Source organism: Oryzias latipes, chromosome 12, assembly GCF_002234675.1.
Source record: "Oryzias latipes chromosome 12, ASM223467v1".
NCBI classification, from domain to species: domain Eukaryota; kingdom Metazoa; phylum Chordata; class Actinopteri; order Beloniformes; family Adrianichthyidae; genus Oryzias; species Oryzias latipes.
The window spans coordinates 9,422,703-9,447,515 of record NC_019870.2 but is presented as its reverse complement, the minus strand read 5'-3'; the positions used below and the strand labels follow the sequence as shown (position 1 = coordinate 9,447,515).

Below are 24,813 nucleotides of genomic sequence, written 5' to 3'. Positions count from 1 at the left end.
TATTTACTTCGTGACGTGATATTTATTGTCTAAATAAAAAAAGTAGGATGCATAGTGTACAAATTGCACTGTTTTGTTTTTTTCTTTTTGGCTAAGAACAGCATAATCATTATTAAAGGCAACTGGGAACACTTCAAATAGATCAAAAGATGTTTTTGTATTTTTTACCAAATCACTACAAAAATGCATTAGTGTACTTTGCCACCTTTTTGAAAGTGTGGCTTGGTAGTATCGAATTTTAGCGTTGAATGTTTTTTTAAACAGGTGCTTGCAGTTGTGGGTAACGTTTAAAACAAATGCGTTGCTGCAAGTAGCACTCATAAACACTAATTAAAGGACCTGCGTAAGTAGTAATTATGGAACGAAAAAATATTAAAACAACACAATTCTTCATCAGCTGAACCAGCTGCCATCTTGAGTTTTTAAATTGCTGCACCTCTCAGAGGTAAAGTTTAAAGTGGAGTTTCTTTTTACATTAGTATCCAACTTAAAAAAGGAATACAGTATCTAACAATCAGGAATAAACTGGTTTCTATTAGTTCTTTTACTAAATCAGAAAATCAAGTAATTTTGTTTGACAGAAATTGCAGCTGTTGTCCAGTTTAACCAACTCAAATTAATTATTTACCAGTTAAAAATAAAGCAACAAGCATGTCTATTCTAATTTGAAAAAAAAAAACTTTTTCCAATACTTCAATGCAGGTAGAAGTAATTGTTCATTTCTCCATTTTAAACAATTGTCAGACATACATTTCCCACTCTAAAACAAACTTCTTTAAAAAACAGGGAAGCATAGTTTCCCAAATGGCTCTTTTTATATGTGACAATATATTACTTTTCAATAAAACTAAATAAAACAAATGAACCAGACTGTCAATAGTAAATAAAATCTCCAAAATTAGGAAAAGGAAAAAGCTTTGAGAACAACAAAAGGGAGTTGTTCAAGTAGTTGAATGTTATTGCATTAAACTGTCATGTTTTGAACTGAACTATGCATGAAAACTAAGGGTCATCAACAAAGCTGCAGGTAAATGATTGCATTTTGCAAAAGGGTGCAGGTGGAAATTGTTTCTTTCCTACAAAATATGTGACATTAACTGATGTTATACAGATTAATTCATTTCCTGGTTCCTGATCTGTGGGTGGGTCTGTTGGCGTCATAGAGGTTCCATGAGTGAGAAACTCTTTGCATGCTATTTACCTTTTTTGTGTTTTAATATTAAAGGAGACTAAAATTGTCATACTTTTATAACAAATACTGTTTGTTCTGTTTCTACACAACTTTTTGAAGCCATTATTTTCTGTAGTTTGGCTAAAGCGGAGGCACTTTCTGGTTATTGCTCATTGTTCGGTCTATTCAAGAGGAATTGTGTAGGTGAGACTACTGAGTTTGAAAGGTCACTTTTCGGGGTCAGAGGTTATATAAAATTTTTACCCAAGTAGGACTGAATCATAAACACATTGTAGAAAAGACAGACTAACCCTTGTGTGGTTGTGCAGGGCACAGCAGAAGAAGGCAGAGGGATTTTCCATGGCCTTCCCAGAGCAATACAATACCATCTTTGAGGAAAAGCCAGGCTGCTGCAGTTAGAAACAGAGTATTATCATTGCCTACTTCTCTGGCTTTTTGCTGGATTTATCAGCAAGGGTGGTGGCTCTTGTTGAGAAACCCAGCAAGCACCAGTTGATCTGCAATAAGTCTTTAATGATCATGCCTTTAGTAAAAAGGAATTAGGCCATATCCCCAAATATGTTAATATTTCCAGGCATCATCAGTCACTATGGATGGCCTGTTTGCGTTTCAGCTCTTGATGATTTGAGAGCTTAGACGTGAAGGCCGCTTGCAGTTAAAAGGGGATGGCAAGTGCTGCCTGAAATGAATACAAAAAGCAGCTGGGTTTATCTTTACTCCCCCTGTGACATGTGCTGCTAAAAGAAAACAGGTGACCAAGGAATGTACGCACAGACTTCAACGAAACCCTGCAAACGATCGGCTGTGTAAAAAATGTTTTCATTGGGAGATATTTTATCTTGTCTTTAAGCTGGTGCTTCGTTTTCTCTCCTGTTATGGACAAAAACATCACATTGTTGGCACCACTGGTTTCAGATTGTAAAAAAACACAAAGAGCCCAATTTCAATGCTTTATGTGAGAGTATCAGATAAACAAACCCAACAGGTACAGGGAGTATGAGCAACGCTTACACACACAATAGAGACAGTAATACAGTCAGGTGTAGATTTCCAGTGTAAGGATATCAACTTCATGCCTGAACTCTTCAGACACACCAGTTGGATATATTTAGACTCCCCAGCCCGGTGTATCCATGCTATAAGGCAGACCGCAGTCATTTCTTAACACAAGAACCACCTGTGCTGGTCTGGGATCAGTCTAGAGGACTGAGTGTCAACTGGAACAGGATTAACACCCGCAAAAGTTAAAGGCCTAATGGTTCACTCGTAATGTAGGATACAACCAACCTGGATTTTATAATGCAAAGCAAATCTATGCTCAGTTTGATGTAATTGCTACAAATTCAGACTCACATAAAGCCGTATTCTTAAAAAATCTGTGATTCAAACATTGTGGTTATAATTTATTGATCAATTTTAGAGGAATAGACGTTTGTCTGTGCAGTTTCTGACTCTCAACATCCCAAAAAACACAGGTCCTACTGTCACTCCTTATATTTGATTTCCTCTATTTTACCCCAATTTCCTTATTAGCGGAAATTGCTACAGCCCTAAAACAGCTGGATGATCCATCACGATCAGACATTTAAAATGTTTTCAATTTATTTTAAATTAATAGTATTAAGACAGTCAATTTCTTGTACAATCAAGAGTGTGGGAGGAGTGAGATCTACAGCGCTGTATGCACTAGTATTAGTTTCCTGAGTGTCTTCACTCAAAAATGTTGGGGACATCGCCACCTAGTGGCAAACACTTAGCACTTAAATTAACAGAGCCATTGCCTTTGTGCACACAATTGCATCTGCTTTTGCTCTCTGTCATGGTTACATAATAAATGTGTATGTGCCTCTGCAACACACCTTTAAATAGATCTGCAAGTACTGTGTTTGAAAAATGAAGCCACCTCAAAGCCATTAAAAAAATACAATCGTATGCACACAAGTGGTGAACAATATTTCATACATGTTTGCAAACTCTCTGGGGTTCATCTTGGAATATATATGGTTTCGTGTTTGAGAACTTTTATTGTCTTTTTCACATACGTAAATCTTAAAAATGATGCTATTATGGGCCTGGTTGAAAGATAGGTGCATACTTGATTGAGAAAATTATAAATGGAGAAATTATGAAACTGTAAGAACAAAAAAACACCATAGCTTAAATCTAAATCATCTAAAAAGTTGTGTTTATCCTAAACAATTAGGTTTGACAGCTGAATAGTTACACGTCTGTGGCATTACTGAATGTAAAACAGCATTCAGAGGATCATAGGTCATATAAATGGAAACACACGGGAATTCACCATTCTAAAGACTGCAAGCAATTATTCACGTTTTGGAATAATAATTATACAAAAATAATTGTTATTTTGAATGGACTTGATGCAAAGGTCTTAAACCAGATGGATCATATACTTTGCTGTGAGGAGGAATGCGACTAAATATCTAAATGACATGAGATATTTACCCCAGAGAACAAACAACAAATGTATCACTGCTTTTAAGGGTGGACCGACTGTAATGGAGTTATGAAAAACTTAAAACTCTTTGTTTTCCCCAGTGATAGAAATGAAATTATACTAACTGAGACTTCCTGTAACATGCTGTGAGGGTAATAGAGTTAGATTAGGTATTTTGAAGCAACATATATCATCAACGTCCCAAAAGTCAAGTTCCATGATGGTGGTTTGGACGTCAGAGGCACCTTTGACTGCCCCCCCAACCACATTGCACCGTCCCCTTTTGAGGTGTCCTACGGGTGGGTGGTAAGCCTGTGGTAGGGTGGTCCCACGTCATTTCTTTGGGCTGGGCCCGACCAGGATCCATGGGGAGAGGCCCGGTCACCAGGTGCTCGCCTGTCCTAGTGACGCCAATCCGGGCAACGGATTGGGTCATTGATTGTACTTCTCATAGGTGGGTTTCTGAACTGCTCTTTGTCTGACTCCTCACCCAGGACCTGGCTCCCATGGGAGACCCTTTCAGGGGCCTAAACCCCAGACAGCTTAGCTCCTGGGATCACTCGAGCTCTTAAACATAAAATAAACACATAATATTTCCAGCAATAAAACAATTTTTTTTAAATCAATTAAAAACAGCACAGCAGTATAATATCTCAAAGTTTGTTTAAAGCAGAATTATTGACTTAGTCACAATCATGAACAAGGCAGAAATAGACATTATAGTAAAACTGAAATATACAAAAGTTCATTTAAAGAATTAGGAATGGAAATATGGAATAAATATTACTTTAAGCAAATATTTATATTTTAAAAGGGTATAGGAATGTTAAGTGACCATTAAAAGGGTGTAACTGCAGGAGAACACTTAATCTATTTTACAACCACCAGTCTAGAACAATGCAATGACATATTTTGCAACAGAATTTGGCAAATAATATCAAGCGACGCTACTATGGGCAAACATGTATCAAAAATGTAAATTTATTGCATTAAATACATTGTAAATAGATTAGAGAGTATTGACGTGTAACTACAGTTTACTTATCAAGTGTTTTTGTATTTTTGTTTGGTATGAAAAAAAAATACTCCCCCAACTATGGCGATGGTTGGTTCATTGTCCAATCACCTGATCCGCAGATGTCACGTGTCATTTTTTTAGCCAATGGGGAGCCGCAGATTAGCCCTTGCCGCACCCAAGTGGGATGATGGTAAATGGGTGGGGGGGAAGGACAAGCGCAGAGAGATAAAGCTCTGAAATCAGCAGGGCAGCGGATAAAAACAGTTCAAACCACAGGCTACCCGTCGACTTGCTTTGCTTTCGTTCCACCACAGCTATAAAGAGGGTAAGCTTTTAGTAAACTTACATACATTGCAGCTGTGCAACACTATTAAAATGTAACGGAGTTCCTATATGTTTGTCCTGGTTTTTTTTGCGTGTTTTTGTCGTAGCTGTGTCGTTCAGTGGGAAACTGTTAGGCTAACACGGACTGACGGAGAGCGGGGGAGTATCATGAACGCAGACGCCTTCCCTTCCACTAAAACAATTGTTTGAGGGTTGTGTTTTAACGAAAAACAACGCGGCTTCAGAGCCTAAAGCCCCTTAAGACGAGCAGCGCCGCTGCACACTTTCACTGGCGTTAGCCTGCTACCTGAGCAGGCCTGTTGTGGTTTTACTTTCCCATCAACCCCCAGTCTCTGTAGTTGTTTAATGTGGACTCTAGGCGGTTCAACTCGGGTGTGTTTAGGGGGATTCTGGCGTTAGAGCACGAGCCGAATTATCCAGAAATTGCGAGCAAACATGGACTAAATGTGGTGCTCAAACACAAAGTCATGCAGTTGCTAAAATAACACCACCATGACTCAGTAAATTGTATTAATTTAATTTAAACACGTTCATCTAATGTGCTGTTTGGGACCACAAACACGTGTCTACTTTGAGTTTCTGATTGGACGTCACAATTAGTCCATTTTTTTGTTAAAAATATAATATACACATTGATTTTAGTTGCTGACTTTGACCTTTTTTTTTCTCATTAGGGTCACTAAATTACCTCCATCCAATTTGTTGTCCTGAACCCAATAAAAAAAATATTTTTGTTTAACAATGGAAATTCCCTAAAATGAGTAAATCTGAGTAATGATCAGTGCAGATGGAGCTCAGATCTGGCAATCTAAGCCCCTCTTGGCATCCTTGAATACACTGTATAATATGCTACAGCACGCAGGCACTGTTCATACACAAAGCTCTGTGTTTGTTTGCCGCCCACTCCTCGGTACTCCCACACCCTCAACTGCAGGACAGTTTATAATAATGTGTTCCTCTTTTCGATTTCCTCTTTACCCTCTCACGTTTTCTTTTCATCTTCTGGATGTTTCATCATTTTGAAAGTAGTAGGTTGATCCTTTGAGGAAGGTCAGAGATGGGGCAGAAGTCATGAGGGACTGGTTCAATACCAAATGAGTCCCTCCACAACACTTCTGTAGTTATGTTTGGTCAGAAACCTCGCAGATCTGTACATGATGGCACTGACTTAAGTCTGAGACTGCACATGGGGAAAATGTGTTTGTTTCGGCCAGGAATCCAAACACCATCTGATGTGACATGTGACAGGGAAATGAACCAGTCTGCACTGGCACAATAACATTCCAGCTGGCTGGAGAAAGAAGTTTAATACAAAATGCTCCTTTTCCCTTTTAAATCGGTTGATTTATTCAAATCTGAAACTGAAAACGGCTGAATTGTTGTATTAATTTGAGAAATAGAACAACACGCATAGACCTACAGCCAGGACTTTTACTAACATATTTAAAGTCTAGTGATTGTGTTCCTTTCAATATAATATTTCAGTTTTCTTCAGCTTTTACTTTAGTGGATCTTTTTGCTGTAGTTGTGACTGAACAACCAGAACTAACACAACAGAGTAGCTTAATGTAGTGTAAATATTTTGAATTATTTAGCAGGTTTCCATTGACGGGAGCGGTTTGTGCATTTTAACTTCTATATGGAAGCAAATGTGTCGTGTTTAAATGTATATGAAATATAATGAAAAGGTTGCTTACAATGTCTGCAAGGCGTTTTTATTTTTAACAGAAGAAATTAAACCTTTTTTCATGGTTTTTATGGAATTTCTTTTTCCTTATATATTTTGTAATGATAAAAAAGGTATAATTTGCTTATCATTTTTGTTAACTATAGTAAAAGGAGGATGCAGACTCATGAGAGGCTCTCACTGATGCTTCAGTCTCAGTAATGCCAGTCATCCAGCTCTTTTATATGAAGGCTGTGGTGTCACTCTGAATGATGATCTCTTCATTGGCAATCGGTTGAACAGCTTGATTTTTGAATGAATAGAATATGTTGAAATTTGGCTTTAATGAAAACATTTCCATATTATTAATCTTCTGTTTCTTGCTGTAGAATCCATTGCTTAATCCACATAGATTCTTGAAGTCATTTGGGGTTTACGACTAAAATGGAGTTTCCGGTTCTAAATAAGGTTTTAATTTACAATAAAACTTTGTCATTAACACGAGGTTATAAAGGAGAATAGTGTTTGTGTGGACAATTGTTGACTTGTTTGTTTTTTTAGGTCTTGCGCATTGCTTTAACTTGATATTCATCTTTTTTTTTTTTTTTATAATTGTTGGCAGTTAAGAAAATAAATGTGGATTTTGTTTTGAAAAATTTTGGCCATCTATTTATTTGGCAAAAAATTCATTTTAATAAAACAAATGATCTAGGAAATTATATATATTTTTGTTCCAAGTATTTTGGATCTGCAGGATGAGACATATTTACGTTTTTCTTTTCAAAAAACTTCACAGGAGTTTTTAAGAGTTTTTTTAGGATTTCCATTTTAATACATTTGAATGTTCATCCAGATTAGGGATGTACAATGCTGGATTTTTGACATTTCTGACATTCAGTATGTAACCTTTTTGCTTTCATTTATATAAAAAAATCCTAACTTGTCTTTGAGATTTACCAAAAGCCAATCAACTCTAAGCAAAATAAAAAGTTAAAATATTGAGTATTAGTCCCTCTGAAAGCTCTAAGTGGAGGTCTGTTTAGTTTAGAATAAGACAGATCATTGAGGACATTTAACCAAAAACCTTTTTTTTGGATCTCAACATTTAAATCTCTGGAAAGCTGGTTGAATCCAATCTGTGCAATTCCTGCATGGTGTTGTTAGCAATCAGCTATGCAGCAAAGAAATAGCTATTGTTGTGGAGAGGAGCTGGAGGAAGTGTCAGAGGACCCGGTCCTGGATGAGCAGAAGAAAATGGATGGATGGATGTTGAACATCCTTCATCCAGTTGTCTTAGTCAGTTTGTTAGACAGGAAGTGTCGGAGTTGTCTGGTAAATCTACACCACATTTGGGTGCTTTAAATTTGTGTTTTACATGAGCGCTCTGCATTCCCAGAGGTTTTAAAGGTGCATAATGATCCTATGAGTGCCCATTTGCCCTCTTTTATTATTTAAAAGACATAATGTGATGAATTGCCGTGTAGGTTTGGAGATGGTAGATCTTCTAAGCCCATCTTGGCATGTTTCCATGCTTCCCCAAATCTAACTGGCTTAAGGTTTTCACCAAAAATGGACTTGATAGCAGCGTCCGATGGATCTTGTACAATATAGTGAAAACTTACGATGTGCATTATTGGGGGATTAATATTGTGATGAGATATGACTTGCAATACATAAATAAAAAGCAGAACAAACAAAAAAACTTTTCCATTTCACTGCAACATTTTTATTTAAATAAAAGCTAAAATGACCCAAATTATACTCCAAATGACCCACGTCTACATAGGAGGCGAGTATCTAACATTGAAGGGCTCCATCTGACTGAATGCCATGGAGGGGTCCATTCAGTTGGTCAGATGCAAATGACCCACGTCTACATAGGAGGCGAGTATCTAACATTGAAGGGCTCCATCTGACTGAATGCCATGGAGGGGTCCATTCAGTTGGTCAGATGCTTTAAGCTGCCATGAGATTGTCTTAGCATGTGTGTAAACATGTATGAGAACCTTTTTATGGCCGTTTATGACGTATTTTGCTGTTGTCGCGATGATGAAACATTTTTAAATTAATGTGCAGGCCTGTGATTCCAGTTGGGGTTTGAAATCGGAGAAAATCTGTTAATCTTTAGCAACATCCTGTCCATAAAACTGCAGCTCTGCCTCTTTGGGTCATGGCAAAGGATTTATCTTTACGTTTGTTTCGTCTGTAATGCAACTGCAAAATGGATCAACACAAGGCTATGAGTAAATAGTTTGCATTATAAAACAACTTGCATCAATCAGGGGATTCGCAAGCTGAAGCTTCATTAAAGCGTCTTTTATTTTTTTGTGAAATACAGGAGTTTTTAAAAAATTCTTTTTAATGGTTTTAGCTGGAGGGAGGCTGCTTTGTGTCAATGACGGACTGGCAGTGTGATGTCAGCCTGCAGCTGTTCTTACATAACAGTTCGTGAAGGTTTTCATATGTTCCTATGGTAACGTATCTCGTTTCCATAGCAACTGCAGTCCACTAGCGTGAAGACCTGACGGGTCTGGTGAAATTTGTAACACGGAGAAGAGATATTAATGATGGTTTTTCAGAGAAGAGACGGTGTTAACTCTGCTGGCTCAGCTGTTTTAGGGTGTTTCTCTGCTGTGGAGTTCTTATTGATGTTTTCTCCTGCAGCTGGACGGAATCCGTAAACACTAGTGCAAATGACAACCTTTTAAAAGATGTGTTTGTTTAGCCAAAGAAGTGCAAAGGTGTGTTTTTGGGACGTTTTGCCATGCCATGTGACCATGGAAACGCCCTCTAGTCTGGTCAGGTTCAAACACCAGCTGTACATGAGTGCAGCTGCTGATGGTGCTGATTCAGCATTCTGATGGATGTCAGAATGAATACGCTCTCCTGTCCAAACAGAAAAGGTCAACAGGAAGGGCTCTTTCAAAAAAAAAAAATTTTTTTTGGGTCACTTGAGACTTTATTATTGTTGGACTCTGTTTCACCTTATCTCCACAAAAAGGGGAAAACACATTCAACTTCAAATGTGACTACTCATCAATTTTTGTGTGAAATAAACAGAATGTTAGGGGCAATCTGAAAGGATTACGACCCTCCTGTACACCAGAGTGCAACAGCAATGTCTGCAACAGCAGACATTGTAGAGTTGGCTAAATTTCTTGTCTGTTGGCGTAACTCATAACCAAATGTTTGATTGTTAGAGAAGATATTCTTCAAGTAGCTTTTGGGTTTCTAAATTTATTGTATATGCATTTATCGCTATTTTCCTTTTGGGGTAACTAGGATTCTAAGAAGATGCTGTGTGCTGTTTTTAGGGTTTTCCTGAGTTACATTTTAGTCCCTTTCTTTTCCCCCCTGACTTACCTTTGTATCCATTTTATTTTTGCCTTCAGATACAAAGCAGTAAATGTGACTTTCCTTTTGATCTCTCCCAAGGCTCCAGTGGATTCCGTGTGTTTATGACGTGCTTCTATTTTACAAATCCTTACACTGGCAGCATGCCTGCAGAAAAAGTGTGCAGGAACATTTTCTCTCTCTACAGACTCGCTGAGCGGTCTACAACCTTGATATTTTGCACAGACCACCGTACAAGTTTGCCCATTTTTCCCCCTTATCCACCCATAAGGGCAGTTGTGACCAAGGCCATAACAATTGAAAAGAGGAAGTTTGCTTGACAACAAAAAGAATGCGGAAATTTATATAAGTACTTCAGTAACCAGGTTACCGTCGTCTCTCTAGTTATCTGCTTTTTTTCATGCTATGTAAACCAAAACTATGATTTCTGTCATCAGATTAGGAGACTAATAATCTGTGTTAGGGCTGCACAACATGAGTAAAATTCACGATTTGCGATTTTTGTGATCAATATAACGATGATGATATAACTTGCGATACATCAACAGCAAAACAACCAAAAACATTATTTCCATTTCACTGCAACAGTTTAATTTAAATAAGAATCAACATAACTTCAATTTTTCTCCAAATGAACCTTGTCTATATAGGAGGCAAGCATCTAACATAAAAGAAGTCCATCCGATTGGTCAAATGCATAAAGGGATTTATTTGACTAAATACTTCAATACTTCAAGTTTATTTTAGCACATTTAAGGTATCAATTTATTGCAATTTTCACTGACTTTTGAGATGCGTGGATTGCTCAGCTTGAGATGGCGACAACGATAAATTTGCGATTTATTGTGTGTTTCCATGCTTTTATGTGCACAGCTGTAACCAGGCTCCCACACCTCCTCTTCCTCACAGGAACACCAGCAGACTTTAGTCCAGCTGCTTCTCTTCTTTGAAAGTCTTAATAATGCCCTTTGATGTGGAAATGTCCTCTAAGAGAAACCACATTAAGGGAGACATTTTTCCTCTCCAATCTGGTTTTTGGTTCTAAGATTTAGCATTTTACTTCAACATTGACAGTAACCGGATAACTTAACTGTGGGTCAACCTAGCTATTAATTATTATAATCTCCTTCTGAGATTCTCCAGTTTCTCCAGAGTGGAGCCTGGAGAATAATCTTCCCTATAACCCAAATTCTCTCATCTAGCTTCACCAAGTTTTTCTTTGCTGTGCCTCAAACTTCGTTTGATGAAGCCGTCCGTGGTGAACATCGGTGTCACATGAGGTTCTCTGGGTGTTTATTTCTGCGGTTTATCAGCCATCCGCTCCCTGGAAAAATCACTGGGGCAGTGTGGGTTGTTCCGGATCATCACATGGATGTGAACGTCAAATGTGGCCTGGAGAAGGCTGGTGTTTAAAGCAAAGCTGTCTGTCCGTGTCAGCTGCTGCCTGATGCTGATGAAGGCAGACTCTTTGTGTTAAAGGCTGTCTTTTTGGCTGCAAGTGCAATCACAAAAAACATTTATTTCTCCTTAATTTGTCGCTTGATGTTACTGAAGTGGAGCAACCCAAAGACCATTCAGATAAAGACAATATTTTCCATGTTGCTTAGTTGTTGTGGAGACTCTGAGCATGAATAAAAGCTGACGGGACCTGTGCGGGTCAGCTCGCTGGGGAACGGGATGCCCAGAGTTCAGGCTGCAGTTGTCATGGAGGCTTTGGCTGAACGTTTGTATCGATGTGAACTAATGGGCCGCATTCTTCCGCCAGTGCTCAACCTGCATTCCTGCATGTGCATTCATCAGCTGAGGTTCAGAGTCAGAGGCCGGCTTTGTTTCTGTGAAACAAAGATTTTTGATTTGATCAAACACTGAACCATTACATGGAGAAAGAGCTCTGTAGATATGAATATATATAAAAAGGATTTGGCTACTTTACATCATTTTATTATTATTGCATAAAGGATGTGTAAATGAAAAACTTTTGTTTTGGATTTTGCTCCATTCTTTTGCAAAGCTTCAACAGTCGAGCTGATTTGTGATCCCAGAAAATGAACTAAGGATTGATTAGCTGAGAGGTGCTGCCACATGACTGTCAGGAAGGAGAGCCTTAACTGCTTTTCTTGTTTAATCGGTGGGTATTTAAAAACCCAGTCCGATGAAGATTGTGTTTTGGGTGCTTTTAACACGCTCTTGTGGAATTTTTCTGATCATGGAAGACATATTTTGAGTATTTTTTTTATGTAAATGTCAGAAAAAGTATTGTACACTGGGACACCAGCTCCATTCTGATGCATGCACTTGTAGATGACTGCAGTTCCACGTACGTCTTAGATTTTTATTGTCCGAGCTGGTATCTGTCTTAATGCTGTACAGTTGGATAGCTCCCATTTAGTTTGCTGTTTCTGTTGTACTGGTAATTTTAATTTTGGGTGAGGGGCTGTAAGCTTGTGGGAGAGCACAGAAACAGATGGATGATGGGAAGTTTGGTCTAGCTTCCTCGCCAAAAGTCCCACCCACAACTTGGGGTAAACTTCTAATGAACTCCTGCTGCTCTGCAGGAACTATGTCCTAGAAAACAACGCAGTTTAAAAAAAAACATTTTTGTCTAAAAACATCATAGGCATAATTAAGATTGCTGCTTTTACAGCAGATCCAAAGATGTTCGGAGTAGGACTCCAATTATTTGAAAATAAAAGTGAAAACTCCATCATTTAATCTCTTGAGTCTTATGGAAATTTACAAACCGCTCACTTTAGCTGCGTTTACATGGATTAAAGTAGTCGGAAAGAACGCCTGATCGCAAGTAAAATGTGTCATGTAAACACGCCGTTCGGAATACTCTGCCCCGATCCGACTCGTTTGGATCAACATTTCTTTCCGATTGAGATAGGTGGGTTATGTCGATTGTTGTGCACATATGTAAACGGTTCATTCCGTACTGCTCTGGTTTAACGTCACGCATAGACGGTGTTTTATTCGAGAGAAGGCTTTGGAGCTCAAAACGGACCGACCGGCTCCTCTGCGGAGGCCCGGTGTGAAGTGCCGCCCCGCCCTCGCCCCGCTGGCTTTTCGCCTCTCCCCTCTCTTGCACCCCTCACGGGGGGGTGCGGGGCAGGAGTGCTTCATGCCCTGTGACGTCTGGACCCTGCACGGTCCGGGCTCGGGTGCCGTTGGACCAAGCGAACTGTGTCTCTGAGCCGAGCAGCCGGATTTATAACTTTGTGTTTCAGGGGAGGGAGGATGCTTTGTTATGTGTGCGTTTTGTTGTTTTGTTATGTGTGGGAGACTTCGGACTGCGATCCGTCTCGCCGCTCTGGGTAAGCGGCTGCCGGACTCAGGAGAACCGTGTTTCTGAGCAGAGCTCGGACCGTCAGCTCACACAGCGGCTTTGGGGCGGTGTGTGAGCTTTTCAAAGCAGAAATGCCGCTCATTCCTCAGAAACCGTTCAAACAATCACGTGGATTTATGTTTCCAGTCGTGTCCCGACAAAATAAAGGCTGATGTTATTCCCACATATTTACGTGCAGCCAAGATGCAGATTGCTGCATTTCCCGCATGCATTTTGTGTTCATCAAACAAGGCTAATGTTGTTAGCGCGTGTTAGCCTCTCCTAACCCTGGCTTCTTCGGGCTCCGTTCTTCCACAAAAAGAAAAGCACTGACCACACGAATTAAAAATAAAATGATGAGCGAACAGGCGCTTCATAATATTCATAACATTAATAAAGACACGTTTGGAAGATCATCTCATATATTACCGAGCTGCTGCATAAATGTATATGGCAACTCAGTTTGTTTACAGTGGGACTCATTTCCTCTTCCGATATTTTCAACACTACTGCGCATGCCCAAATGATTTCCGACCAAAAGTGTGACCATGTGAACGTTTGTTCTAATCGGAAAAAGTTTTTCTGGGGCCATGTGCACGGTTAGATTTTGATCCGACCATTTTTCCGATCAAGACATTTTGCACATGTACCGTGGCTATTGATTGTCTTCTGGCTTCATTTTTTTTGTCGTTTCCATGTGGATCAATAAAGGTTTGTTGTATTGTAGGAGGTCGGCCCAGGATGAACGGAGAGTCAGGTCCCGGGGTGGTGACGGCTCCCCCTCCCACCACAGCCCCGCACAAGGAGCGGTACTTTGACCGGGTGGATGAGAGCAGTCCGGAGTACCAGAGGGAGAGAAACATGGCGCCTGACCTGCGGCAGGACTTCAACATGATGGAGCAGAAGAAGAGAGTCTCCATGATCCTTCAGAGTCCGGTTTGTGGACTTCTTCTTTCGGAGCTGTTGCTGATCCAGTCTGTTAAAAATACGAATGTCTGGTGTGATCCTGATGAAACTGATTACCCACTGAATGCCCAGCTTTATGTCCCGCCCTTAAATGACCTTCGGCATCTTTGCAGGCCTTTTGTGAAGAGCTGGAGACGATGATCCAGGACCAGCTCAAGAAGGGGAAGACCCCAACAAGCTTGCTGGCTCTGCAGCAGATCGCAGACTTCATGACCACCAGCATGCCTTCCATGTACCCCGCTGCCCCACAAGGAGGCATGGCAGCGTTAAACATGAGTAAGCACATATAAGAATGACTGTGCAACTTTTGGACCCAAGATCCTCTGTGTTTGTGTTGCTGTGAGTCAATCCACTGTGAACTTCTGGATACAAAACCTTCTTTCTTTAAAAAAATAGATTTTTTTTCCCCTCCTCTGAATACTCCAGCCTCTGCCCTGTGATGACCTCCGCTAACCTTTATGACCCCGTGTGTCCCCTCAGGTTTGGGGATGGTGACCCCGGTCAACGACCTTCGTGGCTCAGACTCTATTTCTTGTGAAAAAGGCGAAAAGCTGCTGCGGTGCAAGCTGGCCGCCTTTTATCGGCTCGCCGACCTGTTTGGTTGGTCCGAGCTCATCTACAACCACCTCACCGTAAGATCGCAATTTCTGACTCTTTTGAACATTTCTGGCAGCTTTTACCTTTAATTAATTTAATTAAAAAAATAGTTTTAACTTAAGTGAAGCTGTTTAGATATTTTTAATTTAAAGTACTTATAGCTGATGGTCATCAAAACAAATTATGTTTCCAAATAAGAGGGCAAAAGAAGTTTTTTAGATATTTATAACTCACTTCATCGTCAGTGCAACAGTCAAGACTTCTGGGAGAGTATTTGAGTCCACAAATTTTCTAATAAAAAAAATAAGAGGCTATAACCCAAATTTGGGTTTCGTCAACATCTATAAACTGATAAAGAAATGCTTTTTAGGTTAAGTTTTTATACATTTTTTGGGGGAAAATTAGGTAGTTTAAAATATTAGGTAGGTTAAACCTCAAAACAATGTTTCATTTATCACAATGGCTAGAATGGGACCTGTTTTTTTCCTCAATTATTTCAAAGTAGCTGAAATTTTGTGTAAGCTTTTAGGATGCCGGCTGCCCTCAGTTCTGTCTGTGACTGCGATCACATCAGAACTGCACTGTTGCATTTCAAATGCACTGCTGCGGTGTGTTAGCCGAACGGGTTACCATGAACTTAACGTATGGTGTCAAATCCAGCGCCTAATGTATTGCGCATCAAAACCGTGGAATTAAAATCCCAAATCTACAAATCAAAACGCATAAATTGAGAACCAAAATCCATATTTTGCAACCAAAAGACATAACCCAAAGCACAATCATATTTCTCAGGTGTTGATTTTTCTCGCCATTCTGAAATTTTCTTTTTGAGTTGCGCTTTTATTTTTTGCGGTTGCGATTTTAAAACATGCACACGTAAAATCAGCGAGACGTCAATCAAGCGGAGGGAAGGCGGGACATCCCTGACATCCAGTAGCTCGTTTTACGGTTTTGATGCGCAACACATTAGGCGCTGATTTGACACCATACAAACTAAGCAGACAGGAAGAGGAACTGCAGGTCCCCTCAGGTAAACTCTTAGAGCTCATGGACATTCTTCAAAAAATAATCGGTGATATGTAATGTCCTTAAAGTAGGATTATAGATGTTTTAAGGCAGTAAAACCCTTTACTGCACACTTCCTACACGTTTCTTAGACAGACGCGAACATTTTCTGACTTTTCTCTTTTGCTTAAACTCTCAAAGTCCAGTATTATAAAATAAAACAAAGATCAGCTCCCAAATGATGATTTATATAACTAGCAAACTAACCAAGAGACACAGCTCAGAGGAGATTGATTGACTAAGTTTACAGCCAATTAGGATGCAGAAAACGATGAACTAGGAAAAAAAGTAAGCAAAATTGCTTTGAAAAAACTCAGTGAGACCGAATGGTAAACTGTAATATAGCGAGAGAACACACTGTAGATATATTCTTGGTCCACAGCCTTTTGTTAAAGGTCAGCTTAATTTTAAAATGCTGTGTGTGGCGTTTCAGGTCCGAGTGAACTCTGATCAGGAGCGCTTCCTCATTGCCCCCTTTGGGCTCCTGTACAGTGAAGTCACTGCTTCCAGCCTGGTAAGGTGTTTGCTTCGTTTTTTTAAAAAAAGTTTTTATGGATGTTGAAGCAAAAAAAAGGGTTATATTCTTTGTTTTTTTTTTTTTTTTTTTGCCTCGTCCTCCAGGTGAAGATCAACCTCCAAGGAGAGATAGTGGACCGGGGGAGCACCAACCTCGGGGTGAACCAGGCTGGCTTTACTCTTCACTCTGCCATTTACGCGGCCCGGCCTGATGTGAAGTGTATTGTTCACATACACACAGCAGCAGGCGCTGCGGTAAAGAAGCAAAAGAAACCGTTTCACCAAAGACAACTGCAGCCTTTTTTGTTGCGTAATCTTTCGTCTTTTGGTTTAGGTTTCGGCCATGAAGTGTGGACTCCTGCCCATCTCACCTGAAGCACTGTCCCTCGGTGAGGTGGCCTACCACGACTACCACGGCATACTGGTGGATGACGAAGAAACGACTCTCATCCAGAAGAACATTGGACCTAAGAGCAAGGTAGAAGCTCTGAATTATTGCATAAAAAGAATCTATACAAGTTGAGACTCCAGATAAGTGTTTTGGTGTTGTTTCAGGTGCTCATCCTGAGGAATCATGGTTTAGTGTCAGTTGGAGAAACGGTGGAAGAAGCTTTCCATTACATCCACAACCTGGTCACAGCCTGCGAGATCCAGGTAGAACCCTCTTTGTGCTTTAGATTACCTATCCCCTCTGAAATCTGTGGTTTGGAATGGAATCTAGCTCAATCTAACCCTTTTTAGTGTCAGACGTTTGAAATGGTTTCCTCCATCTTAACACCGACTCATCCAATTGGTTCCAGGTGCGAACACTGGCCAGCGCTGGAGGGCCAGACAATCTGGTGATGCTGGACCCTGCCAAGTATAAGTTGCGCCCAAATGTCCCTGAGCCGGCAAGCGATGGGTCCTCAACGCATCCCAAGTGGCTAATTGGGGAGCAAGAGTTTGAGGCCCTCATGAGAATGCTCGATAACTTGGTAAGCAAAAAGAAGGAAGGATTGTTTCTTCTTAAGATGGGTTCACACCGGGCTCTAAAACATGCTTTTTAGCATATGGTGTTCACCCTGGACTGTCCGTACCGGATCACACACACATGTGGAAGAGGCTTGGTGGAAAATGTCGAGCGGTGCAAATCTCGTGGCTTTTCTCTTTCACAGCTCTATTCCGACACATGAAAGACTTGGTGTATAATTCCGGCCTGGCACTATGTATATACATAGACTTTTCATCGAAATTGTCACTGAACATGGACTTGGACTCTCTACACTTCGGTTTCACTTTTCACTTTTTCGGTCGGTTAAATCGGTTTCTCTTTGAACACATTCACTCTGGGAGGTTTGATCTGCACCGGGGTTTGTCTGCTTACATTGTCGCATCTGAAAACCTCCTGTAACTTTGGTGCAGGTCAAACAAGTGAACCCTGGGGGGCCTCGTTCACCTGTAAACAGTGTTTCACCTGTTGGATACAGAGAAACCTTCTGCGGACCACAGAGCAGAGGGCAAAGAACGTCAGCGTTGTGCATCACGAGTAACAAAGTTAAAACATCTGACATTGCAAATCTGAATCTGAAGTATGAGTCATAAAAAGTTGGAGATTCTTTAATTGTGGGGAAAGAAACACATTATAAACAGTTGAGTATTTTTGTAGATCTGTGAACAGTTTAAAAGCCTTCTTATTCCCTTAACATTTAAAATGTTTCTTATAAAACAAGAACCAAGTTAGTTCTTCAGTTCATGTGTTTCCTTGATTGTCACATTGAATGGATTTGCACATTATGGGTCATGCTCTCCAGAGATTTAATGGATTTATTTAGTAGAACATGAAAAGAGGAACTGATGGGACATTTCACACATTACTACATAGAGCTATATTTGGTCAAAGGTGGGCTCCAAATGCATGGAAGTGGATGCAGGCTTTGGCAGAACACCGAGGCATTAGCTCCAGTGTTTACGTTCTTTGAATGATCTTAACATTTCTACCATTTATGCTATTATCATAATTCCAACGGATGAGAAAAGCAGCTTTGCGCTGATATGCAACACTTTACGGCAGCTTCTTTTCTACGCTTCAGAATGTATTGAATTTTGGGTAATTGCGTAAACTGTTGTAATGTTACAGTAGCTGGAAGAACGTGTGTCATTTCCTGTCACTGGTGACATACCCAGTATAAAAAGGTTGAAGCTCTTTCCACAAGAAACCCACATTCATTCAGCCATCCTCTGTTGTTTCAGGGCTACAGGACGGGCTATCCTTACCGCTGCCCAGCTCTGAGGGACAAAGGTAAAAAGTACAGTGACGGGGAGCTGGCCCACGGGGGCTACTCATACGGTGAGGACAGTGACTCAGGTGCACGCTCCCCACTGAAACACAGCTTCCAGCGCGGCCAGCGCGACAAGACTCGCTGGCTCAATGCCGGCGGCCGCCCAGATGAGCCCTACGAGGATGGGCCCGACGGCTGCAGCCCCAAGTCGAAGCCTAAGGTGTGGACGAACATAACACATGATCACGTCAAACCCTTGCTGCAGTCTCTCTCGTCCGGTGTCTGCGTGCCAAGCTGTATAACCAACTGCTTGGTCTGTGCCTACCTTATTGTTCATAGTATAGATTTTACTTGTTGATGTGAGCAGGTGGTCTGCACTCAGAGGGTCAGGAGACGGTTAGAACCACAAATCTGTCCATCACTGCCTGAAACGACAACCAACAAGGTCCAACTTTTCATTTTGGTCAAATAGTTCCCATCTGGCTGATTGGTCGGCCTGCACTCTTGGTCTCCTGAGACTCGGTAGTGCCGGGCCAGCTGCTCTGAGCATGCTCACTGCATGTGGAGTGGTGAAATGCTTTGTTGGTGTTAATGTTTTTCCCAGAGGAGCGAGCGGCAGGGGTGTGGCAAGAGTCCTCTAATAGGCAGGTGAATGTGGCAAGAACAGGTGACACCACTGTTGCTGACCACACTGCCCCTCCCCCACGCACACAATGCTTTTAACATGTTTCTGTGCTTCCAGACGGAGGTCATTTTATTTGAGCTTTTACCAGGAGTTCCCTCACAATGCTTTGTAGATTTGTCTGCATTGACTTTAAAGGAGAGAGAAATGAGAGCTTTAATATAGAAAACAAAATGTTATTGAAGTCTCACTCCAAAGGGCTCCCAGTGGCCTTTTAATTAAGATTATGCTGTTTTCAGCCAAAATTCAGAAACCTGTGTCGTTTTCTTTGCGCAAAGCAACCCCGCCCCAACTTCCTGTCATCTATACCTGAGAGCTCTCTGTTTACAAGCTCCCCCGCTAGCTTACAGCCATTACCGGTGCAACAAAAATCACGAGTAATATCGGGAGCTATCCAGCCGTACAGTTTTTGAGTCAAATGACAGTTTAGACGAGGAAAACACAAAGACGCACATGGATTTGTTTGTCTGCGAGTGGATTCATCAGAAAGGAGCGCAGCAGGGAGCTTGTGACCCGCCCAGTTGGTTTACGCCAACAGATGCGCCCTTTTTCCAACTACATTTTTTCATCTGCTCCTGATTCACAATTTAAATAAAGAAATACTCAGGAATGAAATTTTGCTCTGAATTTTCCTAATATACGTCCGTCGCCATGAGAGAAATGCAACAAGAACATGTTAAAAACACGGTCTTCATCAGAGTGGGACTTTAAAGATGGAAGCTAAATGTAAATGCTAAGATGTTGTTAATTTTTTTAATTTTATTTTGAAAAGCAGTCAGAATTGTATGTGTGGTCTTGTTTAACAAAGAAAAGCAAAAAAAAAGCAGGAAAAACAAAACGTGGATATTTTTTAATGAACTATCTCCTGTTGGGAAAGTAGGAAATGTTGTGTTGTGAGACTCTCTCTCAGTGAGTATATTGTGTTCACACCTTCATCTCATCCTCGACTAAACCACTTTCCATGCAGTTTTCCTTCCCTCATCCGGCCTTTGGTTTAGCAGCTAATGACCCGAGCTGGGAGCCAACACATGAGCAAAGCCATGAGCTTCTTCACTGTGATGCTAACTTTCAAAAAAACAATAGAAATGAATGCATGAAGTATTCTCGTCACCTGCTGCTTCTTTCACTTTGGAGCATTATACGGATGCAGAGTTTGATTTATTCTCTCTCCATCATGCTGAGCATTACCAGGTTTAAAAGTTTAGAGTTATAAGGAGAAAAAATCTTTTATTTTATTATTATTTTTTTTTGCGTTTGTTCTATTCTGGGTGAGTGTTGTCGGGGTGTTTTCTCTCTTATCTCTGTTGTTGTTGTATCAGCCTGGAAAATGACTTTGGTGATGCCAGCTCACCCCTCACTGCCACCCTCCGCTTCGTAAGCCAGCCTCATCGCTCCTGTCGGCCATTTGTCACTCCTCCCCTCCACACATCCCCCCTTACCCCCCTTTGAATTTAATTTAAATTTAATTTCTCCTCTGAAACTGTTCCAGGTTGCGATATTTTCAATGTTTTTAGTTCAAATCTGAATCATAATTATTAATTAAGTCCAAAACTTGTACATGTATTATAACTATTATAACATTTTGTATAACAGACTAGTGTCAAAAATAATCAGTTCAATATTTGTGGGTCTTTTTTGTTTTGCTGCTGATTGACACAATTTATTTTAACCCTGGAGAACCCACAAAATCTAATTTGTCTGTTATTTTTATAACACACAAATTAATATAATTTTTTTGTCAGACTTTTTGTACTTTTTCACTCCACTTTTATATTTTTATTTCATTTGGTTCATTTTAGTTCTTCTTTATTTCTTTGGCTGTTATTAATTCCTGCTACCCAAAATAAACAAACAAATTAAAAAAAATGTCAAATTAACTTTAAAATCCCTGAAGATTGGGTTTTCCAGGGTTTGTCAGGGTTAAAAAAAGAAAAAGTAACCTGAAAACTGGGTGCATCACAAACTAAGACAGAAAGTAAGATAAGCCTTGTGGTTTTTAAAAATCTGGTTCACAGATCTGTTTCTTTAAAACATTTATTTAGCTTTAAATTAAATGAGAAATGTACAGCAATAGGAGAAGTGAATATAAGAAATCTCATTAAAAAAGTAAATATATGGAGGGTAAAAAACTGAAAGAAATCAATCTGTTTTACTTTTTTTTAATACAAAACATTTTATGACAAAAAAATGAAGTTTTAATTGAATATGTTTATATAGAAATATATTTGGGACAAGTTTCACATTTTGTGTTTTAATATTTTAAGGCTTGTTATTCTTTATTATTTTAAGATTTGAATATAAATAGAAGGGAAACTGTCTTTTTTTGTCGGTTTTTATGCAAAATTTAACCAAGTTTGTTAGTGGAAATATCTTCATTTATTTCCAAAATAGGTAAAAAAAAAAAGTAATAGAAATTTATTTAAAAAAAATTAATCTACTTTTACATTTTGTGTAATTTTCTTTAGAAAATATCTTACTAGTTTAAGACCCCCAAAGTGGGTCTGGAAAGTTTTAACAAGTGATTTTAATGTTGTGGTTGTATTCCTGCAGTGAAGTCACAGTCATACCAAAACCTCCAAAACCTTTAGTAGTTTTTTATATTTATATATAAATATATATATGACTTTCAGCTGGATAATGAGATCATACGCCACTTTATAAAATCACATATTTCTTTACATTTTTCCTGAATGTGTCTCTTCATGGTTTTGTTCATTTTCACATCAGTCATTTTCATTTCTGCATGACTGTTGTCAAGCCTGCTCTGTTTTTTTTTTTTTATTGTTTTTTGTGCTTGTTTTTGTCATACTGACTCTTCAGTTAATTTTTAGTTTCTTTTCCTTCTGTTTGTAAATTTGTATCTAAATGTGGAACTTGGTGTTACAGTGGTCAAAGGAAGATGGACTCCGCCAGGCTGCCGTAGCAAATCAGTTCATCCCTATGAACACCAACCCAAAGGAAGTCCTGGAAATGAGGAATAAGGTACGGCTGCTTCTCATTGGCTGTTTGAGCCGTGGATGAACTCCGTCACTGCTCAGACAGATTCATGGTTTCTGTCATCAGGATGTTTATAACCCTTTCATGGAATGCTGTGCTGTTTCTAGATCCGGGAGCAGAACCTGCAGGACATAAAGACGGCTGGTCCCCAGAGTCAGGTTCTGTGTGCTAGCAGTGTGGGGGAGCGGACCTTCAACCAGGTCAGTCTGTGGGCTGGATGCATTCCCCACTGAGGCAGCTTCCCTGACCTGGACTTGACGGCGTGAATCACAAACATTGTCTCCAAATCTAGATTAATCTCAGTTTTTGTTCAGTCCAGGTCAGGAGTTGGCCCCAAAACGCCGCATGAACTTTTAAAAAAAAAAACATTTTACATTCGGCTGTTATTCACAGCAACATCAATGAAGTCTGTGTCCATAGCAACCAAACAGAATCCCTTATTCTGTTTACCTGCAGTGCATGTGCTTCTTTATTCCTTTCACATCATGTCAGAGTAAAACAAAATCTGAAAAGCTGCCTCTAATTTCATTTTAGTTCAATTTTAGTTGCAACTAACTTAGTCTTTATGTGCCTGATAAGGCGTAGCGCCCCCTGGTGTGGATGGCTTGCTTTTGCAGTGCATGCTGATGGCGGCAAACCAGGATGAGCTAAAAGGGAATGAAAACCTAAATTGTAAATACATAAATAAAAAACATTGTGACATAGAAAAATATTTTTAAGTTTGAAAACCGTTTTAAACTAAAAATTGCATGTTGTATATTTGAAAGAAACATTGAATTTTTTTTAATTGTAAATCTGAAAAATATATTTTTAAGTTCAGACACTGAAACTGAATTAAAAAAAAACCTGACAAACCTAAAACTGTTACCAAACAAAAAGAAACATTTATTTTTAACAGCTGCTGTTTTTGTATTGGTGCACTATACTGGGTTTGGCCAGCCTTTACTGGGATGTCTGAATCTACAATTCTAAAATGCAGCGCCCTAGAAATTTCTCACAAGGCTTTGCAGAAAACTAGTCAGCATCGGATCTCAGTGTTTTGCGTTTGAATAAGTCTGTTTATATATATATATATTATAAATCATCAGAACACAGTGGATAAAATGATAAAAATGTTCATAATTACTAGGTTTTGCTGTGAAAAAATATTTGTCATATTTCCTATATTAAAAAAATAATTGAAAAAAAGGACTGATCGTGTATGGAAATGTATTAAAATCCAGGTCACTAGTCTTTTGGGAGTTGGGGAGTCGTGTGAGAATTTGGACGTAGCCTTTGGCTGTTCTGGAGCGGAAGTGACATCACCATCATCACTGTCGCCTGATGTCAATCATGTCCTGAAAGCCAATAGGCTAAATATAAACGATAAATGTAGGACTCGAAATGAAGAGGAACGAAAAAAACAGAAGCTGAAAACAGTAGCTGCTTCCAAAAAAAGTTTGTTTTAAATGCAGATTTTCAGTATTTCTGTAAATTGAAAATGTACATTTTCAATATTTCTTACAAGTTTACAATTTTTACTTTTAAGATTAAAACTTTTTTATTTATTTTACATTCTGGTTTTTCATCAATTTTAGGCTGATCCTGATTGAACCCCATCCATGCTTTTCAACAGTTTCTGTGTGCATGCACCTGTGTGTTTGGGAGTGAGAGCACAGAGGAGGAAAGTCTACACCAGGGGTGTCAAACTCATTTTCACGAGGGCCACATCAGCATAGTGGCTGTCCTCGAAGGGTCAGATATAATGTATACATGTAACTAAATGCATTGAAAAATAAATGTAACTACCCCTTAATGTTAAATTACTCAATATTTATTTATTATAACTTTTTAAAGTGTCAATTACAGTTGCATAGAAAACACAGCTTGTTACTCTTAACATAAATCCTTTTAAATTTTCTCAGCTTATTAAAACCCTCATTACTCCATAAGTGAAGGATCAAACTGTTCAAGTGAATGAAGAAAAATAACATAGAACTGAGTTGCAAAGAACATGTATTACAAGTGTAACATTTTACAAAAAAAGGCTGCACCCAGCCTTGCATCCAACTGATGGTTTGATGACAACAATTTGTCTGCATACACACATAAGACCTGCAAACATTGAATAATTACAACAGTAACTACACATAAATAATATCTTATCAACAAAAAAAAGTATTTTAAGAAATGAAAAAATTTTATGCTCTCGTGGGCCACATAAAATGACATGGCGGGGCCACATTTGGCCCGCCTTGAGTTTGACACGTGGTCTACACGTTTAGATATTCCATCCAATGACTGATATTGCTAGAGACGCTGCGCTAGCCTGTTACCATTGTCCAGTATAGGTAAAGTGTGGCGCCATATTGCAAAGGTCTGTAAACAATAAGAC

General features: G+C 39.5%; 1 protein-coding gene across 19 annotated transcripts in view; it reads left to right on the top strand.

The window, feature by feature from the left end:
* The first annotated feature begins 4,860 nt into the window (after positions 1–4,860).
* add1 (adducin 1) overlaps positions 4,861–24,813 on the top strand; it is a 30,791-nt gene continuing 10,838 nt past the window's right edge. For 12 of the 19 annotated variants that reach the window (XR_002874313.1, XM_023960945.1, XM_023960936.1 and 9 more), the window contains exons 1-12: positions 4,861–4,993; positions 14,086–14,294; positions 14,438–14,600; positions 14,805–14,956; positions 16,420–16,500; positions 16,608–16,757; positions 16,837–16,980; positions 17,058–17,156; positions 17,303–17,476; positions 18,732–19,073; positions 22,329–22,424; positions 22,547–22,639. Coding sequence is in view for 18 of the 19 variants with exons in the window: in XM_023960945.1 (XP_023816713.1) it covers positions 14,100–14,294; positions 14,438–14,600; positions 14,805–14,956; positions 16,420–16,500; positions 16,608–16,757; positions 16,837–16,980; positions 17,058–17,156; positions 17,303–17,476; positions 18,732–19,073; positions 22,329–22,424; positions 22,547–22,639 (1,689 nt within the window). In the remaining variant the exon portion in view is untranslated. The remainder of the gene's footprint in view (positions 4,994–14,085; positions 14,295–14,437; positions 14,601–14,804; positions 14,957–16,419; positions 16,501–16,607; positions 16,758–16,836; positions 16,981–17,057; positions 17,157–17,302; positions 17,477–18,731; positions 19,074–22,328; positions 22,425–22,546; positions 22,640–24,813) is intronic. The other 7 variants (XM_023960946.1, XM_023960938.1, XM_023960937.1 and 4 more) reach the window with 3 other exon arrangements.